Source organism: Mesoplodon densirostris, chromosome 7, assembly GCF_025265405.1.
Source record: "Mesoplodon densirostris isolate mMesDen1 chromosome 7, mMesDen1 primary haplotype, whole genome shotgun sequence".
Classification (NCBI taxonomy): Eukaryota; Metazoa; Chordata; class Mammalia; order Artiodactyla; family Ziphiidae; genus Mesoplodon; species Mesoplodon densirostris.
In genome coordinates this window covers 60166102-60186041 of record NC_082667.1, presented here as the reverse complement: position 1 = coordinate 60186041, position 19940 = coordinate 60166102, and the positions used below count along the sequence as shown (strand labels likewise).

The 19940-nt window shown below is 56.8% G+C and overlaps 1 protein-coding gene across 9 annotated transcripts in view; it reads right to left on the bottom strand.

Moving 5' to 3' along the window:
- ARAP1 (ArfGAP with RhoGAP domain, ankyrin repeat and PH domain 1) overlaps positions 1-19940 on the bottom strand; it is a 65764-nt gene that overhangs the window by 14330 nt on the left and 31494 nt on the right. For 7 of the 9 annotated variants that reach the window (XM_060104760.1, XM_060104758.1, XM_060104755.1 and 4 more), the window contains 13 exons: positions 14203-14372; positions 13555-13622; positions 12812-12942; positions 12515-12670; positions 11924-11993; positions 11500-11620; positions 10891-11093; positions 10213-10322; positions 7573-7772; positions 5659-5744; positions 4240-4422; positions 2971-3145; positions 1635-1769 (listed from right to left, as the gene is read on the bottom strand). In XM_060104760.1, coding sequence (XP_059960743.1) covers positions 1635-1769; positions 2971-3145; positions 4240-4422; positions 5659-5744; positions 7573-7772; positions 10213-10322; positions 10891-11093; positions 11500-11620; positions 11924-11993; positions 12515-12670; positions 12812-12942; positions 13555-13622; positions 14203-14372 — 1808 coding nt within the window. The remainder of the gene's footprint in view (positions 1-1634; positions 1770-2970; positions 3146-4239; positions 4423-5658; positions 5745-7572; positions 7773-10212; positions 10323-10890; positions 11094-11499; positions 11621-11923; positions 11994-12514; positions 12671-12811; positions 12943-13554; positions 13623-14202; positions 14373-19940) is intronic. The other 2 variants (XM_060104763.1, XM_060104762.1) reach the window with 2 other exon arrangements.

Here is a 19940-nt window from a genome sequence, read left to right as displayed (position 1 = left end):
TCCACTCCCACCTGACCCATGTCCTCTCCATTCTAACTCACAAGCTTCCCCCAAATCCATCCTCCTCCCTGTAGCTCCACCAACCCAGCCCAGCCCACACCTCTCCCCCGGACCTGCCCACCTCCCCAGCCACCTTTCTGACCACTCCTGCACACATACCCCACACTCCCTGCTTTGCTCACCCTGTTCCCTTCACCCACACCCTCTATCCTTCAAGGCCAGCCCAAATGCCATAGGAAGCCTTTCATACCATAGCCCCCCGTGCCCCACCCTCCTTTGCCAGCAGGACCCATTGTTCTATACTCTGCTTCCTCCTACAGTGACTCTGAGGAGACTGACAAGATCCCATAAAGGAACAGAAATGGGAATTTGGACCAGGAAAGTAGGAGAAAGAACAGATTGTCAAGGCCATGCAGGCTCGTATAGTTCACAGCATTGAGCATCACACTGGCTCAGAGCTTCCTGGCACCCAGGGTGAAAAAAGGGTGACCCAGGCAGTTATATAAATGACATTATCAGGCAGAGGAAGGTAGACTAGGGGCAGTGCCCCAGGGGCAGTGAGGTGGTAAGTAACACAGAGTTCCAAAGAAATCCCTTTGGGAGTTGGAGGGCTTCATCCGGGGGTGCTGAAGGATGCGGTGAGCAACGGCCTCAACAATGCTCACACAGCAGATACTGTTTCTTATCCTGGCTATGAGGACATGACGTTTGCCCTCTGAAGGCAGCGTGTCCCACAGCCTGCCTCCCAGCCTGGGCTCCCTCCAGGAGCGCCAGGCCTGCCTCAGTCACTCCTCATCCTGCAGACATTTGCAAGGGCCCACTGTGTGCTAGACACTGTTCTAGGTGCTGGGGGCTACAGCGCTGGCCAAGAGACGTTTATATTCCAGTAGGGCACAGAGAATCAATAAATAGACCCATAAATAACGTCAGATAAGTAGTGTGAAAGTAGGGCTTGCTATTTTGGATTAAGTGGTGAGGAATGAAGTCTTCAAGGAGTGACATTTAAACAGAGAACTGTTTGAAGTGAGAGACTAACCATGCAGATATTTAGGGAAAAGCATTTTGGGCAGAGGGAACAGCAAGTACAAAGGGTCTGGTGAGCATGAATGTTATGTTTGAGAAACAGCAAGGAGGCCAGTAAAGCTGGAGCAGAGTGAGTGAGGGAAGAGGAGTCAGAGAGGTAATGGGGTGGGGCGGCTGAGTGCAGGTCCTTGCGGGACGTGGTAATAAGGACTGTCGATTTTACTCAGAGTTGGGAGCAAATGGAAGGCTGAGGTGATAGACGGACAGACCTTTAAGCTCAGTCCTCAAACTTCCTAGCATCCACGTGCTCCAAATACCAGATGCCCAAAACAGGGCCCACACCTAATAGGTACTCAATAAAGTCTTCTTTGTTTTAAGGAACCTCTGGCAGTGACTTGCTCTGCAGTGCCATGCTCTACTCCCACCCCCATCAGCCCACTTATTAAGCACCAACTGTGTACCCGAGACCACACCCAGGAAGCCCTGCAGGGTGACTGCCAGAGTGCACTTGGTGCCCTCATGGATCCCCCAGCCTGGCCAGCTCTGGCTTCTCTGGCCCTGCCACCATGCCAGAATGCCATGGCCAGGGCGGGCTCTGGCCCGGCACGCACCTTCCCGGGCCCGGCGCTCCTGTAGCAGCTTCCCGGCGGAAGCAGTCTTGTAGAGGAAGCCACTGTGGCTCACAGTTGGCAGGACAACTGAGTAGTGCTTTTCCGGGGACCTCACTGAATCCAGCCGAGGTACCTCTTTTGGGAAGGGGGGGAAAGAGTGGCTGGTCATGCTCACCATCCAAGGGTGTCCCCCCTGCCCCCATCTGGGCTGGGTATTTAAGCTGGCACTCAGTCACCCGCCCCTCCTTCCCCAGCACCGCTCCCTGACTAGCACTCCTGGCCTCCTACTGCCACATTCAGGATTTTGCCTAAGCCATTCTCCACCTTTCCCCACTCGTGCGAATTCCATCCCACTCACAAGGCCCGGCTCCAGGACCTCTCCTTCCAGGGAGCTCCCCTGAATCCCCAGCCCAGCTCTTCCTGTTGCAGGCACAGGACCAGCACACTAGAATGAGGGGGGCGGCCCTCGAGCAAACTCACCAACAACAAGGGAGCGTGTCTCAGACAATGCAAAGCCTAAGGAAGCAGCCCGGCTCCAGCCCTGCTCCCAGCAGTCCCAAAGCCCAAGCCAGCTGGGTGGTCTCCTGTGCCTTCCCTGGACACCTGGGCTCTCTCCAGCCCAGCGCACCCCACCCACCCATGGCCCTGAGCCCAGAGTCCTGGCCGCAGATCTCCACCCTCAGTCCTAGGATGCGGCCCCAGAGGCTAGCGCTGGGCCATGACCAGCGGCGCTCACCCCCACCACCCCCTCCTCAGCTACCCCGAGAGCAGGAGCCAAACGGGACCCAACCCGTCTGCAACAGAGCCCCACCCAGACAGAACGGCGGACAGGGCTGCTGTGGCGAGTCCCCCCGCACACAGAGAAATGCAGCACCTCCCCCCGACAGCAGCGCAGACACGCTCTGCACATGCACAAACCCCAACGCCCTCGACACTCCCAGGGGCAAGGAAGCAGAGCCATAGCAACTCAGAGACACACAGACACCGGCACACGGATGCCACCCCGAGGTCCCACACTGTGGGTCAGGGAGGAACCCACAAATACACAAAGAAATGCAGAGACAGAGACACTAAGGGAGATACAAACAAACACGCGTGTGAAGGGGAAGCCAGAGGCACAAATGTACACTGACGTGCAAACCCGAAACGTCACACACACTCTTGCACCAGGGCCCCTGGAGGAGTTGTAATTATAGCTCAAGTGGTATGTAAATCAAACCTCACAGGACAATACCCAGCCCCTAGCACCCAATAACTGGCATCCCCTCCAAAGGGCCAGACCCTGGCAGCAGGGAGGCCCCATCCCTTGAGGAGGATGGTCCCACCAGACACTCACCTGTGGTCCGGTTGTTTCGAAGGAATTCCATCTGCAGCGTCTGTCCCGCCTGCTCGGCGAGAGCCAGGGGCGTGGGGGCTTCAGGGTCCCCCGAGAAGCAGTTGACCCCAGCCCCACAGCCCAGGAGCGCCTGGGTCTCGGCCAGGTCTGAGGTTGTGACTGCGGCACACAGGGCCTGGGAGGAGGGGAGGGGAGTGGGGAGGGTCAGCCTAAGCCAGAGTGAGGGGCAAGTGGGACGGGGGTCGCGCTGCGGCGGGGTCCGGGTGCGGGGTCGGGGTCGGGAAGAGGAAGGAGTCACCCAGGTTAGGGGCCCACCCTCAGGGTGAAAGAGGAGAAAGGGAGGAAGAAAGACAGGAGGAGGAAAAGAAAGGCCGAGAGGAGTGAGGGGTGGCAGGGGCATCCCCACAGAGGCCAGGGGTCCTAGCAGTCCAGGGCTCACCCTGCTGACAGCCCCCTGGGACCCTGTCAGCCACAGGCGTGTTCTCTAGAGGCTCTCAAGCTCCCTCTGCCTTGTGGAAGGCCAGAGGGGGGTGCTTTGTAGCTCATTCCTCCCACATTTGAATTCCTCACCGCCTGCCCATCCCTCCCAACCAATGGGAGCCGCCGCCCCTCCTGGCTGGCGGGCTAGACTGGGCTGGGCTGGGGGCTGGACGCCTGGGTTCCTGGGAGGTGGAGGCCTGGCTCCCACTGGGCTTCTAGCTGGACTGAGCCTGACTGGGTGGGGCTGCTTGGGGGAAGGGCTGAAGGTTGACCAGAAGTCACAAGTGGCATCCCTCTGCCTCGGAGCAGGCAACCTCCCACTCAGGCCAAGCCAGACCAGGGACAGGGCTTGGCTCCCGGCTTGTCAGGGCCTGGGGCCCACGAGGGGCCTCATCTTGAGTGGGGTGTGGAAGGGGATGGGTTGGAGCAGCCAGCTGTTTTTCATGAGCCTGACAGGAAATAGCATCCCCATCAAGTTCACTCCTTTTGGCAGGATTCAGAAGGAGCAGGATGGGGTGAGGAGACAGAGGAAGCAGGAGGGGAGGGAGGCAGACAGATGCTGGGGACATGGCCTTGGCCCAAGGGTCAGGCCTGGCTCCTCCCTGCTTTGTCCCAACTGTCCCTGTGGCCTAGGCAGGGTCCTTCTGCCCTCTGGGCCTCAGTTTCCCTACAGGGCCACTCATCACTCTGAGCTAGTGGAAAAGATGAGCTGAAACAGAGTGAGGAATGTGAGGGGGGGCATGAATAACGGAGGTGTTTCAGGAGGCCTCACAGGCCCAGTGCCCTGACCTTGTCCAGCTCCTCCTGGTTGCCGAAGAGCGGATGGTAGCATCGGTACTTGCCCTCACGGTATTTGGCCTCTAGGTGGCATCGCCGGGCACCAGGGCTGCTGCTGGGCTGCAGAGCCTCACTGGGCGGCACGTTGGCTGCCCAGAAGCGGTTCCCAGCAGCATTGCCCAGCTGTAAGAAGAGCTGCGGGTGTGGGCAAGAGGTTAGAAGGGAGCCTACAGCCACGGGCCCACGCCCGCCAAAATGTTGGTTTTGAGGTTGTTAGGTGAGGGGCTGGAAGAGCCAGGCCACGCGCCCACTTTTCCATCAGGGAAGCTGAGGGACAGCGGGGCCTGCTGGCGGCCATGGGTGCTCCCCCACCAACCCTGGGCCTGAGCCCAGTCCCCAGGACAAGAGGCAGGCAGTCTGACAGGCGGACGCCCCAGGCCTGGTGCCTGGCTGGGGGCCTTGCTACTTCCCCACCCAGTCCCACATCTGGAACTCTGCATTCCTGAGACTATCCCAGCTGGGGGTGGGGTGTCGGGGGGGGGGTGTCGGCTAACCCATCAGCCAACTGGGTGGACAGGGATTTTGGAAACATCTCCTGTCCCTGACATTCCTCTCTGGGCTCAGGCGAAGAGAGGTGAGGGCAGACTGTGCACAAGACTCTGGCATTCGGGAGACTAGTTTATTCATTCTTTGATTCTGCCGATCACTCATTCCACAGCCATTTCCTGGGCCTCCCACCTTGCCTGTTTGTCAGGGCCTGCGTGGGGTGCTGGGGTCAGAGCAGAGAACAAAGAGGAAACAGTCCCAGGCGCCACTGACTCACTCTGTGACTTTGGGCAAGTCATTTTCTCTCCCTGGGCCTCAACGTCCTCATCTGTAAACTGGGGATTCTAACCCTAATTCACAGGGGATATGACACCCAAATTACTCTGAAGTCTGCAGCTTGGCTGGGGCTGTCAGGAAGGCCACGTGTGGTCGGGCCCTGGTCCAGCTTCCTGTTGCAGGTTCTCCCCTGTAACTACCACACATATCAGTACCTGGCAACCCCAAGTACACAGGCACAAATGTACACGTGTGAGCATCCCCCAAATGGACATACTCATACCCACTGGTGCACATGAGTAGAGATAAAATGAAGTCAGTATTTTAGGCTTTGCAGGACACAGTCTCTGTGGCATATTCCTCTTGGTGTTTTTTTTGTTGTTGTTTGTTTTTTTAGGCAACCTTTTAAAATTGTAAAAACATTCTTAGCTCACTGGCCAGTTTGCTGACTTTGCCAAAAATCAGCTTTTCCAAAATCCCACCCCCTAGATGATCCCAAAGGTCTCTTCTAGCTCCAGGGTGCTGGGGTTGGTGAGATGGGGGGGATGGGGTTGGAAGACCCAGGCAGCAGCTGAGAGGGGCAGACCCCAAACATAGCTGGTTCCCCACCTCAATGAGTGTTTCCGTCCACACCTTCCTGTCCATCTTCAGGCTCCGCACCTTGGAAACACCAGCGCCCAGGCCACGGTGCCCCCCTGTAGACAGAGGGCCAGACATGGGGTCATCTGGGTCCTCTCCTTTACATGAGCACTCCCCCCGACACCACGACCCCAGTGCCCATGGGGGCAGACAGGGAGAGGCCATGGGCAGGACACAGGGGCTAGGCCTGCAGCTCCATCTCCCACACACTCCTGCCCTGGGCACCCCAAAACTGAGTCCTGTAATTGACACCTGGGTTCCTGCAGTAGTCCCCCAGCTGGTCCCCTACAGCCATGCTTGGCCCCCTGCAGGCCACTCTCCACACAACCCAGCCAGAGTGATCTCTTTAAAATGCAAACCTCTTACTTCAAAAACCCCTGCTTTAGACTCTCTCTTAATTCTCCCCAGAATTAGATCAAAATTCCTTACCTGCTTCTTCTCCTCATCTCATGCCTCTCCCCCTCCTATTCCCCCCAACACTCAAATTCTCCTCCCTCTTCTAATCATCCATGTTCATTCCTACCTCAGGGCCTTTACACTGTTCTTTCTGCCTGGATTCTCTTCCCCCATTTCCCCAAGGTTAGTTCCCTCCTGACATTCAGATCTCAGCTGACCTGTCATCTCCTCAGAGAGGGCTTCTAGGCAAACACGTTCTCTACCTAGCACTTGTTACTGCCTGATACTTCTACTGGTTTGTGTATGTATTTTCTACCCCTTCCCCTCAGAATGTAAGCTGCCCGAGAGAAGGAATGTTGACTGCCTGCTTTAGGGTCTAGCCTCAGTGCCTGGAACAAAGCCCGGCACACAGTGAGCGCTTAATAAATCTCTGTGAAATGAAAGGGGAGGGGGGAGTTGGGCTTGGAAAGACGCAGCCTTGCTCAGCTACAGATCCCACAAGGGACCCCTGGAGCAGGGATTGGGCTGGGGGTACCATGAGTGCCTGGCACTGCTTGGCTCTGGCTTAGGCCTCACCTCGCTCTGCAACCTCCTATGGAGCATCTCATCCGCTCTGGACACGCTCACTCCTCCCATGAGCCTATGCCTTCCTAATCTGGTCTCCAATGGAGTCATCGCTTTCCACACCCATCCCTCATAGCCCAAGGCCTCCTAGACATTTGACCTAGATGTCCCACAGCAACTTCCCAGAACTGTTCCACCCCTGGGTCCCCACCTCCAGCCGCCCAAGACTGTTCCCAGTGGGGCCGAATTCCCAGCACTTGGCACAGTGCCCAGCACAGACCCTCAATAAACGCTGGTTGAATAGACGAATGTATCTTAGGCTCCACCCTCTTTCTCTCTCATCCTCCGCGTATGATCTGGGACTCTTCCTCCATAGATCTAAACGCCTCTCAAATGCTCACTTTCTGGGACCAGGCTCCACCTCCTCTCTCTCGTGGATCCGGCAGCAGTCTCCTCACTAGTCTCCAGTCTCACCAGCTCTGACGCAGCTTCCACCCATCAGCCAGAGTCGGATGCGCAAATCTGACCACGTCCCTCCCGTCCCTGCCTCCCATCCCCCTCTGGATAAAACACCAGCTCCTCCCTCTGCTTGCAAAGCCCTGCCAGACCTGGCCTACTTCCGCTCTTCTGATGTGACAGCCAACAGGCCTGGGCTCAAATCCAGACTCACTTACTTGCCAGGTGGCCGTGAAGGAGCCATTTTCCCTCTCTGTGCCTCAGTGTCCCCACTCATGACGTGAGAAGTTGAATCCCTGCCATGCAGGTTAATCACGGTGGGAAAGGCTTGACACAGAGGTGCAACTTCATAAATGATGCTCTCTGATACTGCCTTCGCTCCAGCCCCACCAGCCAGACAGACCACCTGCCTTCTCAACACCCCAGCCCTGTCCTGCCCTGGTCTGGCACCCCAACCCCCCTACACACCTGCACAGCACTTGCAGATGACAACGCAGAGGTTGATGGAGGCCCATTCAGGCTGGGCAGCTCCGCAGTCGGCACAGAATCTGTTGGCGGCCACGGCCCAGATGCGCTCGGCCACCTCCCAGGTGGACAGGGCCTCGGCAATGGCTCTCTGCATGGCCTCCAGCCACTGCTCCTTCTCCAGCTCCGATTCGGCCGAGAAGCTGGGGACACAGGAGTGGGGTAGGGGACTGGTGGGAAAGGACTCAGAGGGATTTGGGGGCAGCATGAGGGGGCACAGCACGAAGCGGGGTGAATAATGCATTGAGAGCTGACTGTCGGAAGAGGCAGGTGCCCAGGGTCTGTGGGGAGGGTGGGCGTGGACAAAGGCAAGGACACCCCAAACCTGAGAGACGTGTGAACGAGGGCTGGGGGCGGAGGGGCCAGAGGAGGCTCTGCCCTGCCCAGGGCGTAGAAAATGCTGCTGGGAAGAAATGGTGTCCGAGCTAAGCCTTGACAGATGAGGAGGGCTTACCCAGGTGAAGAGGTAGAAAGGTGTTCTAGACAGAGGGAACAGCATGTGCAAAGGGACAGGAGGGCACACAGGGCATTCCAGGCCTTGTGGGCAGGATGGGGGTACTGGCAGAAAAGAAGCTGGGAGACAGAGAAGGCAAGCCTGTGCCATGCAGAGGAGGTCAGAGTGCACCCAGAGGACAGTAGTGAAGCCACAGAGGGTTTCAGGGGGGTGAGGGACACAGAGATGTTTTCCCTCCAGCTCTTTTCTTTCCCTGCTGCCACCAAGTCACATGTGTGCATTCAAGATTTGGCTCCACCACTGCCACGGCCAAGGAGGGCATTGCTGCTGGAGATGGAATGGACGTCAACGCTGCTTTACAAGAGGTGCTGAGACCACCCTCGCCCACGAAGGCTGAGGCTGCCAAGCTGCCAAGGCCCCAGCCAAGTGCTAAGCCCGTCTTGCATGCTTGCGTCCAACTGGGGGAGCCCACGCACACCAGGCTGGTGGAGGCCCTTGGAGCCAAACACCAAATCAACCTGATTAAGGTCCATGACAACAAGGATCTAGGGAAATGGGCAGGGCTCTGGAAAGCTGACAGAGAAGGAAAACTCCAGAGAAAGTGGCTGGTTACAGTTGTGTGGTAGTTAAGGAGGATGGCAAAGAATCTCAGGCCACAGACGTCAATCAAAGATTACTACGAATCTAAGAAATGAACAAATACAAACTTGGCTTTCAACAAAAAGGAAAAAAAAGGATCCTCTGACGGTCACAGATAGGCAGCCCAAGGGTGAAGAGGCAGGCGCCAGGCCAGAGGGCCCACAGGCCTAGGGCCTGCAGGAAAGGGGCCAGACGGAGGTGAGGGAGTGATGGAGGCAAGACGGGGGCAGTGATGGGTTTGCACAGGAATGAGCAGGAGAGGTGGGGTCCCCATGGGTGGAGGTGGGGCCCAAGGAGGAGCAGTGAGCTGGGGAGGAATATAAGGGGGAAAACGTCCACAGAACCATTAGATGTGCAGCTCTAGAGCTCAGGAGGAAGACCCTGAAGGCAGAGATGTGAGCTAAGGGCAAAGGAGACGATGCTGGAGGAGGGGTGACACCATTTAGACTGAGCAGTCACCGCACACTGTATCAGATACAGCTTTACAGAGACTGCCTCACAAACAAGGAAACTGAGGCACAGAGAGGCCAAGTGATTTGCCCAGGTCATGCAGTGACCCAGGGATGGACCCCAGATGTTACAGACTGAATCGCGTCCCCCTGAAATTCACAGGTTGAAGTCTCAAACCCCCGTGTGACTGTATCTGGAAATACGGCCATTAGGGAGGTAACTAAGGTTAAATAATGTCCTAAGAGCAGGTTTCTTTATAAAAAGAGGGACACCAGACATCTCTCTCTCTCTCCACGTGCACAGAGGAAAGGCCGTATGAGGGCACAGTGAAGCGGCGGCCACTTACAAGCCAGGAGGAGAGACCCCGCCAGAAACTAACCCTGACAAAATCTTGACCTTGGACTTCCAGCCTCCAGAACTGTGAGAAAATAAACTTCTGTTGTTTAAGACCCCGGGTCTGTGGTATTCCGTCACGGCAGCTGAGCTGATGCACAGGATTTAAACCCAGGCATGGCACAGTGCCTCAGAGGCAGTGGCTGAAGGCCTGGGAGTGGGCGAGTCCGTCCAGGTAGAAGACAGAGGACAGAGACAGACCACTGAGGGATGGCTGAGGTCAGAGGAAACCAAGATGGTAGAGTCTTGGAGGCTCAGGGAGAAGCACCCAGGATGGGCACGAGATAGGAAGTGAAGAGCAGCCTTTGATCGCAAGCAACTATTATTGACAGACAAGCACTTCTGAGGAAGCAGGGCAGGCTGGAGGGGATAGCAGGGTGAGTGGGCGGTGCAGAAAGCCCATGTGGGAGCACTGTGGCAGGGAAGGGGGGACAGTGATGGACAGAGGGAGGTGGGGTATAAGTGAGATTTCTTAGAAGGAAGGGATCAGAGCAGGTTAGCAAGTGAAGGTAAAGGCCCAGCAGGGTGGGTTGGGCTGGGAAGAGAGGGGAGAAATCCATCCTAGAAGAAGGGGCAGCTTCCTACATATGCAAGAAGAAAATACTGGGAGGAAGTGAGGATGCAGGTGAACAATGAGGGAGGCTCACCTGAAGATGCGGTAGGGGGTGGTGAGGTCGAAGCCGCGTCGGTCCGCTGCTTCCTTCACGTTGCCCACGCTCATGTCAATGAAGGTGATGCCGATGCCCAGGTGGTACTCCTAGCAGTAGGTGGGAAGGGGTGAGGGCAAGGCCTGAGTGGGGGGGCTCAAGGCCCAGGGAGGGGGCAGAGAGGAGGGGGAGGTGGTACTTTAGGGACCAGAAAGTGCCCAGGAAGGAGGTAAGGGAGGGCTCAGGAATCTGGGCATGGGTAAATGGACCTTGATCAGAGGCCATGTAGCAATAAGTAAGAGGTGCAAGAGCCAGGGCGGTGATGGGAGGGTAATGCTCAGGGACCAGGCAGGAGAGGGGTCAGAACTAGGGGCAGGAAGGGGAGCAGGCAAAGAGCTGGGTCACGGGAAGGGGGAAAGGGAAAGGGCGGGGCTGAGGGACCAGGTGGGCAGGGCTGAGGGACCAGGTTAGGGGAGGTGGGGGCTTGAGGGACCAGGTGGGTGAGGCTGAGGGGCTGAGGAACCAGGTGGGTGGGGTAGAGGGACCAGGTGGGTGGGGTTGAGGGAACAGGTGGGCAGGGGTTGGGGCTGAAGGACCAGGTGGATTGGGGGCAGGGCTAAGGGACTAGGTGGGCAGGGGGCACAGGAGAAGTTCAGCAGCCTGGCTGACCAGTCGCACCTCCAGGTTCTTGTAAAGCTGCACTTTATCCCCAACCACGGCCACATAGAGTTTATTCTTGAAGCCACGTAGCTCCAGGCTGCCGGCATGGTCAGGGGGCTCTGAGCCTTGAACTCCCAACGGATAAGCACTAGACAGTCGGGCCCGGGCACGCTGCTCAGCCACTGCCTGCTGCAGGGCCTGCATCCACTCCTTCCGCTCCGCTGCAGGCAAAGGGGAAGGGGTAAGCCCCAGCTCAGCCTGGTAGGGATCCCCCTAAGGGTTCCCCATTCCAGGCCCCTCAGGCAACACCTCTGCCAGAAAGCCCGCCCAGACTGGCCCACCTATCTCCAAGTTCTCTGACTTGGACAAGCTCAGGCTCCAATCCCAGCTGTGCCACTTAGGGTGGGCAAGGCGCTTGGCCTTTCTGAGCCTGCTTCTCCCCTGTAAATGGGGATGTATGGTTCTGAGGACTCAGCATAAAGCTGGTCAGAGGGGGCCCTCCCCTCCCCCACCTCACAGAGGGTTGACTCCTCTCTTGGTTTGATGTGGAGGGAGCAGATGTGCCCTGGTTCTCCTCCCTCACTTCTCAAGCCAAACTGCCAGTCTTCCTCCTGCCCCCCTCCCTACCATCACTCTCCGCCCGGAAGGCAAAGGTCCGGTTGTTCGTGATCACTTCAAACTTTTGGTCCCCAATAGCAGCCACTCGGGAGATGCAGGCCACAGGGACAAAGCGCTTTGAGTAGGCATCCTGGGGGAGAGAGGGGAGCCAACTGTGGGGTGAGGCCCACAGAGGCCCAGCCCCTCCTTGACTCCCTCAACCTCTGTTGAAATGAAGGTTGCAGCCCCACCTCCCACAGGTGGTGACAGCCCCTACACCAACCCTGGCCAAGGCCAAGGCTGGCCAATGGGCCAGGAGGACACAGTTCAAGGAGTCACACTACAGCTCTGGTGAGGACTCATCTAGGGACAGACTCCGCCTGGGTCCTGTGTCGGGGTTCAACCCAAGACCAGGCTGAAGCAGGGTCATATCACGGACTAACACGGGCCTCACCTTGTTACTATCAAAGTATCGCAGGTGATCAGTATCCAGTCTCACCCATCGCTTCTGATAGATATAAGATCTGGAGAGGCAGAGGCAGAAGGACAACAGAGCAAAGGACTGGGAATTAGGGAGAGGCTCTGGGATCACCCTAGCCCCCTCTGGAAGCCACATACAAAGTTAGGAACAGACAGGTCCAAGGGAGGGAGGATCCCAAGTGGTCACTGAGACGATGAACTTTACCTACAGCAAGAGTGATTGAAGTCAGACTCGAAGTAGGACTTCCCAGTTTCGGGATTTTTTTTTTTTTTTTTTTGGCTGCTCTGTGAAGCATGAGGGATCTTAGTTTCCCAACCAGGGATCAAACCTGTGCCCCCTGCATTGGGAGCGCAGAGTCTTAACCACTGGACTGCCAGAGAAAGGACTTCTCAGTTTTAAGGGTAATAAAGTATAGGTCTGGTGGGGATGATCGGCGGTTACAGTCGGCCTGGAGGGAGACCTGCTCCAATAACCTTGTCCCCTCTGGTTTTCTGATCCGCGATACCAGTATACTAGAGCCCACACCATGCAGAGCACCAATAGGACCCAACAGGCCTCACTCACCCTTGCGGTGGGTTCTTGTCCAGCCAGCCAGCCTTGATGACTGGTGGGCTGGGGGTGGGGCCCACAGGCAGCCCGTCCATGGGGTGCGGTGGGAGATCAGGGATCAGGAGGCTGCTGGGCAAGGATGAGCTCAGGCTGCTGGTGTGCCATCCACCACTGGGGGGAGAAGAGAGGGAGTGAGGAGGCCAGAGTGGGGGCTCCCATGGGGTGGGGGCGGAGGAGATGGAGAGGCTGGGCCGGGCTTGGGGAAGGATGATAGCTGGGTGGGAGAACCACCCGAGAGAAGAGGACGCTTACTTGGGGATGCCCTTGTAGGCACGGTCATCCTCATCTTCATCCCCTTGGTCGTCCCCGGATAGTTCCTCCCCCTCGCTCAGCAGACTGGCCACGCGCACGGCCCGAGGGACTTGGCTCACTGGGGGTTCCTCCTGCTCTCCAGACCCGCTCAGTGTCATGCTCCCCTCCAAGTCCCAGATCACACCCAACTAGGGGCTGCCCCATCCCCCTCTGTCCACTCCATCCTGGACCCACACAACTCTGCACATGTACTTCTCTTTCCTCATACTTCTCTCCTCCCCAGCCCCCAGCAGTCTGCACAGGGACCCAGGGAGACGGGGTCACAGGGACAGAGAAAACCAGTGCAGGCACGGGCCCAAGTGAGAGACAAAGGCAGAAAGATAAAGGGAAAGAGAAAAAGACACATGGATGGAGAGTTAAGGCACTCAGAGAGAGGGTGACACGGGGACACAGAAAGTGAAACAAAGACAGAGGGACAGACACCCCAAGACAGATGTGCTCCAAACACCAAGGGAGAGAAGGGGCCACACAGCCATCCAGATGCAGCTGAAGACTGGAACCGGAGCCACAAACCAGAGCCCCCAGACCCCCACAGAGCAAGGCAGTGAAGGGGAAGGGAACTCTCCAGGGAGCCTGCTACCTACTCTCTATCTGGTGGTCCCCAGGGTCTGAAAGGCACCTGGGTAGCCCACCTTCCACACTGACAGGCAGAGAGCCCAAACCCTAACCACTGCCTGACCCACCTTCTTGGTCATCACGGCAGCTGGGGCCTTCGGCCCCTCCTCTGGGACCTCATCGTAGTCAGGGTCATCTGGGGAGATAGAGGGGAGGGGGAGACTCAGAGGCAAAGAAGCCTGGCCTCCCCCAGCCTAAGAAAGACCCTGCCCCACCCTGGCTTGGCTTTCAAAAAAAGGCACAAAGGACAGAAGTGCTATTTATATTCTCGGGGCTTCACAGGACAGCACTAGAGGGCGGGCAAAGGAGAGGCCAGGCCATCACAGGGGGGTCTGACTGGGCAGCAGTCTTGGGGGTCAGGGTAGGGACTGTATTAAAAAGGCTAAAAAAAAGCAACAAGAATCGAGACAAGAAAAAGTGGAGAATCCAAGGAAAAGCAAACTGCCCATGACCGTGGAAAACAGTCCCAGACTTCAAACCACGGGCAAATCAAGAAGTCTGCCATCTGCCCACACCTAACAGTCAATAGGTCAGAGAGCTGGGTGCTGTCTCCATTCTGAGGGTGAAGGGAAGGATGCTCGCCTGTCCAGGGCCACATAGTGGGTCGGTGGCAGGGCCCAACAGAAAGGGGAGCACGATCCTTACGCCCTTGCAGACTCTCCAGCCCTGATCCCAGGCCACCCACCCAGAGCCCCATGTTTCGCTACGGCACTCACCAAACTCCGGGAGCAGGCGGAGAGGCTTTGGGGGAATTTCTGGGAGGCTGGGAGGTGGAGATGGGGGCTGGGGAGGCCCCCGGGGGAAGGGGGCCGGGGGCTCCTCAGGCTCTGGCTGGGGAGGGAATGATGGTGGTCGTGACAGTAACTCTTCTTCCTTGGCAGGAAGGCTGGGAACAGACCAGAAGTTGGGCATCAAGTTCACTACGGCTGAGTCACTACGCCAGCGACACTGTGACAGAACCAGGACTCAAACCCACTGCGCCCCCCAGCTCACAGGAGCAGCAGCACAACTCATTCGTTCCACACACTCAGACAGAGCCCTCCTTGCCTCACTCCCCTGCCCCAAACCCTCCAAGCTCTCCAGAGCAGGTACCTTCTTTGGCTTCATGAGCTGGCCCTGCCTTGCTGGGACAGGGTCACCTGTCCCCAGAGTGCTAAGTTTTAGCCACATGTACCCACCGGGTCTGCACTCTAAAAGAGAGATGAAGACCAGAAAGGGGTGGGGGGTGGTGTGCATCCTAGCCTGGGAGTCAGGGAAGGCTGGACCTGAGCTTTTATTTATTTATATTTTATTTTATGTATGTATGTATGTATGTATGTATGTATTTATATTTTTGGCTGCATTAGGTCTTTGTTGCTGTGCATGGGCTTTCTCTAGTTGAGGCGAGCAGGGGTTACTACTCTTCATTGCGATGCGCGGGCTTGTCATTGCAGTGGCTTCTCTTGTTGAGGAGCATGGGCTCTAGGCGCACGGGCCTCGGTAGTTGTGGCACGCAGGCTCAGTAGCTGTGGCTCACGGCCTCTAGAGCACAGGCTCAGTAGTTGTGGCGCACGGGCTTAGTTGCTCCGCGGCATGTGGGATCTTCCCGGACCAGCGACCGAACCCGTGTCCCCTGCATTGGCAGGCGGATTCTTAACCACTGTGCCACCAGGGAAGTCCCTGGACCTGAGCTTTTAAGGATAAGAAGGCGTTTGTTGGAGAATGGATGGCGCAGGACTGAAATGGGCATCCAGGCCAAGGGCACAGACCAGAGCCTTAGAAACCAAGTCCTGAGGCCGTGAGCCGTGGGTCTCTGGATCAAGACCATCTTCTCTCTTGTCTTGAATATTCACCATCCCCGGGACCCCTCAAACTCACCTGAACCCACCACACTTTTCATCTCTGCTATCACTCCCCCCAGAAGCCTTCTCTGACTCCAAGGCCAGGTTCAAGGTGCCTGAACTCCCACGGCCACAGTGCTCCTGTCTGTCTGTCTCAGCACAGATCGCACTGCTTCCTGCAGGCTGAGTGTCTCCAAAGGACATCAGAAACGTGGGTTTCAACCTTGCCCCAGTCTCAGTTCCTGTGCGTCCTGGGGCAAGCACCTAGCCTTTCTGAGCCTCAGTTTCCTCGTCTGTAAAATAAGGACTACAAAACTGTTGTGGCAGGGTGGCTGGAGGATTAACCAAGACAAGGCGTGTCCTGCGTCAGCACACAGGATGCACAGAGACCACCAGCCGGAACAGGTGCCTGAGCTCTAGAAGCCTGGCCCCAACTGCTGTCTCTGCCAGCATCCAGCAGGGGCTGAGGAGGAGCATCAGAGCGGGTGGGCAACTTTCTTCCCTGGTGATTTCAGCCTGGTCTACTGCCCCAGTGTTCCTAGCAGTGCCTGACAGTGTGTGGCCACCGAGAAAGCAAGGAAGGGCTGGGGCATGGCCACGAAGCTAGGCCTTTGCTCCTGCTGTTGCCTCCTGCAGGAATACCTTGCTCCCTGGTCTCTGATCAGAGAACATCTACTCATTCTTTAACTTCTTACTCAAGTGCCCCTTCTCTGAAAGTTTTTCCTGACCCCTCCTTCCTGCTCCTCCAGGCCCTGCCCCTGTTCCCCTCTGATAGGAGCTTTAGATGAATTATTCCAAGTAACTTTTGCTTTTTAGTACCTCCCTCCTTTGTGCCAGGTACTGTGCTAGCATCGAAGCCAGGACCTGAACCCTGACTCCACAGTCTGGGTGCTTCTTAGGACACCTGGCTACTTCCACATTACCCTGCACCCTATCTCCTTCCTCTCCAAGGGTAAAGAATGAACAAAAAAACTCTTTCCCCCTAGAAACCTGCTCAAAGTGAGATGTCAGCCACGCTCTGAGGCAACAGTACCTTTGGCAAAAGTGGCCTGAGTGTGGAACTGCACCTAGACTAGGAGAAACTGTAAGTGGTCTCTTGACCTGGGGGAGAAGTCGGAGCTTTGGACTTCCCAGAGTGTGGTGGCTCGTAACCGGGCACAGCCTGTGCAGGGACCAGAAACCACACTTGTGCGGTTGTTAGAAGACATATTGGCCCCTTGGGGCAAGAGTTCTCTAAGCCAGGGTGGCGCCCACACCTGTTGGCTGTGAGTCTCATCCCTCATCCCTGAGCTGTCCCCTGGAGGACCACAGAGAGCAGCCCCTGGACAGATGTGTGGACAGTGGCACTGACTGCCACAAGGACACCACAGCAGAGGAAGACCTGCTGCTGTCCTGGTGGCCAGTTATTCCCTCTCTATATGCTTCTCAGGGAATCTGATGCCAAGTGGGCCCAGGGTAGGGGTTTAGCTGGACCTACGAAGACCCCCTGATGGACACTGTACTAGGCTGTCTCCCCGACTTGACCCTGAGTCTCTTTAGGGCAGGGGCAGCCTTGGACTTGACTCTTTATCCCCATAGCCCACCCATAGGGCCTGGCTGAGTGAGCAACAAAAGCATGTTGGATGGGTGGGTGGGGGGTGGATGGGTAGGTGGATAGGTTGGCCGACAGGGTGGGGAGAGAAGCAAATGAAAGGCTGAGTGAGTACACACAGGCCCAAGGGTATGGCCTGCGGTGTCGGCCCCCCAGCTAGTCAAGAACAATGTTCTTGGAGACCACACAGTCTCTCAGACTCCAAGAGGAAGGGGCCCTTGGGGGCCCAGCCTGTGATCAGCTGACAGCAGAGCTCCAAGCTGTTGGACCAGGACCAGTCAGACTGGCTCAGAGCAGGGGGGACAGGCTCTGCCCTTCCAATACCAAGCAGCCTGAGTGGGCCTGGCTCCCCACCTCCCCCAGGACTGAGGGCCAGTGCTGAGGCAAAGGTGATGGCAACAGAGTATCCTCGGAGCCCAGGCGGCATCGGTCCTCCCACCTCTGGCCCCCAGTCCTCCCCCATCACTGCCTGATCCTATGAGAGGGTTCTGCCCTTCCTGAGGCCTGGCTCCCCAGCATGTGGGTTCCCTAAGACAAGTGCCACAACCACCTTCTTCACTACTGTATGCCCAGCACTCAGCGGGGATGAATAAATAAATGAAGACCTGGATTAATTAATTCTTATTAATTATGCGTGTGTGTGTTTTCCCAGCTGTCTTCTAGGTGCTTTACATGGATTCATTCATTCAATAACATATGGCTTATTGCTATTCCCACTTTACAGATGTGGAAACGGAGGCACAGAGACACGAAGTAATTTGTCCTTGGTCCCACAGCTGGGATTTGCACCCAGGAAGTCGAGCACCACAGCTGAAAGCTCAACCACCAGTGGCAAATGAGGAGGCCACAGCCAGGATCTGAGGGCTTCTCTGAGGCCCGTCTCCTCACACTGGCACCCAACTCAGGATCCAGGAAGCTCTAGGGTTGATGTTCCATCCAAAAGGAAATGTGATCACAGCTCTGATGGCCGTGTTACCACGGTAAGAAAGGAGAGGGGAACAGACGCTCAGGGCTCCTCTCCCAGCAAAGCCTGTGCAGGAAGAGGGCTATGTGCCAAGAAGGTGGGAGCAAGGGGCCCCATGGGCCTCCCGACCTCATTCTAGACACCTCCTCCAGGAAGCCTCCAAGCTGACCCCCCGCCTGCCTACCACAGGGGACCAAGGTCATGCTGAGTCAGAGCCAGGCCCAGGAAAGGAGAAGTGGGATCAGGAAGGCACGGATGTGGGAAAATCCCAGGGGAAGGGGCAGTGCCCACAGAATGACCCTAACCCAGCCAGAGTCCTGGCCACTCAGTGCCTACACCCCTTAGAGCAGCCCCAGCTCCAGTCTGCGGCTAAGGTCCAACTGGGATGTTCCCCACTGATCTCTGACCCCACAAGACCAGAAGATCAGCCCCAAACCTGAGCAGGGACTCAGTGGTCCCTCCTATGAGCCTTCGGTCACGCCACTTCCTCCTGCCTGCATCTCCCTGCCCTCTCCTTACATCTCAGTCCATGGAAAGCCTATCTGTACCTCAAAAGACAGCTCAGTGGGCCTCTTCTAGGTAGCCTCCAGGATGCCCACACAGAGCTGCTCACCCCCTGCCCCTCATTCCTGGCTTCTCTGCTCCTTCAGCCCCTTTCTCCTCTATCCAAGTGACATATGGATCTGGGCACTCCTGGGCCCGGCCCACTCCAGCCTGGGCCCTCAGCCTAAGAAGGTTTGTTTTATTGGTTTAGGGCAAATACACACAGCCAACCTTGTATCTGCGGGTTGAGGGATATATGAGGGTCCCAAGCCAGAATGGGTAAGAGTAGAGTGACCATATAATTAATCATATAAACCAGAACATTTCTGACAGTTAAAAGAGGCCCTACTGGGGCTTCCCTGGTGGCGCAGTGGTTGAGAGTCCGCCTGCCAATGCAGGGGACACGGGTTCGTGCCCCGGTCCAGGAAGATCCCACGTGCCGTGGAGCGGCTGGGCCTGTGAGCCATGGCCGCTGAGCCTGCGCGTCCGGAGCCTGTGCTCCACAACAGGAGAGGCCACAACAGTGAGAGGCCCACGTACGGCAAAAAAAAAAAGAGGCCCTATTAATAACTATGTCAGGGCAACAGGTGTAAGCAGGCCTGTCCTAGACTAAATGAGATTTGTGCAGCCAGGTGGGTCTGGGCTTGCATCCCAGCTAGACCTCACATCAGTTTGTGTCCTTACAAAGCAGGTCACTTTACCTCTGAGCCTCAGGTTCCTCTCTGGTCTGCCTCCAGGCTCACTGATAATTCAGTAAGGAGAGCCAACTGCCACATGTCACCAGCACAACTTTCTCATCCCGCCTGTGGCTGCAGGAGGCTCAGGCCCCACAGGATGGGCCAGGAACCTGTCCCATTGCCCTCTCCTCCAGGGTGGACCCTGGCTCTCCCTTCACTCCTTTCTATTTATGTCAATCACCATAAGGGTAGATGGGCAGGGCTGCAGAGTGGAGCAGCCTGAATATTTCAGGCTGGCCTTGAACTGATCCACTCTTACATTCCAGCCATCCTTGACTGAGCTGCATTCCATACATGCATACTTCCAGGCTTTTGCATATGTTGTTCCTTCCACCAGGAACGCAACTCCATCTGGCCATCTCCTACTTCTCCTTCCAAAGGTGCAAATCATACATCTTCCCCCTCCACTTTGCACCTCCCTTCATGCCCCAGGGGCCTCCTGAGGCTTCTCCAGTCCCCACACTTCTGAGCACTCAGTATAGTTGTATCTGTCAATGTTTGCTTCACTGAACTGACCTCAGAGGACCAAGGACCCAGGCCTATACCCTGTCCTGGAATCAGGACTTTCCCCCTACAGGGTCACACAGGCCTTGGAGGGACCCAGCCCAAACCCAGCTCCTGGATTTTCACCAGCAGGGCCAAGAGGTGGGATCAGACTCTGATTTGGACACATCTGCCTCCTCTTCTGACCTCCTCTTCCCACAGGGGCAATCTTTCCCAACTGCCCACTTCCTCGTCCTACTTGGGGCCCAGGCCTCAGCCCTGTGTTTCTTTCTTCCTCCGTGGCTGCCCTCGCCCT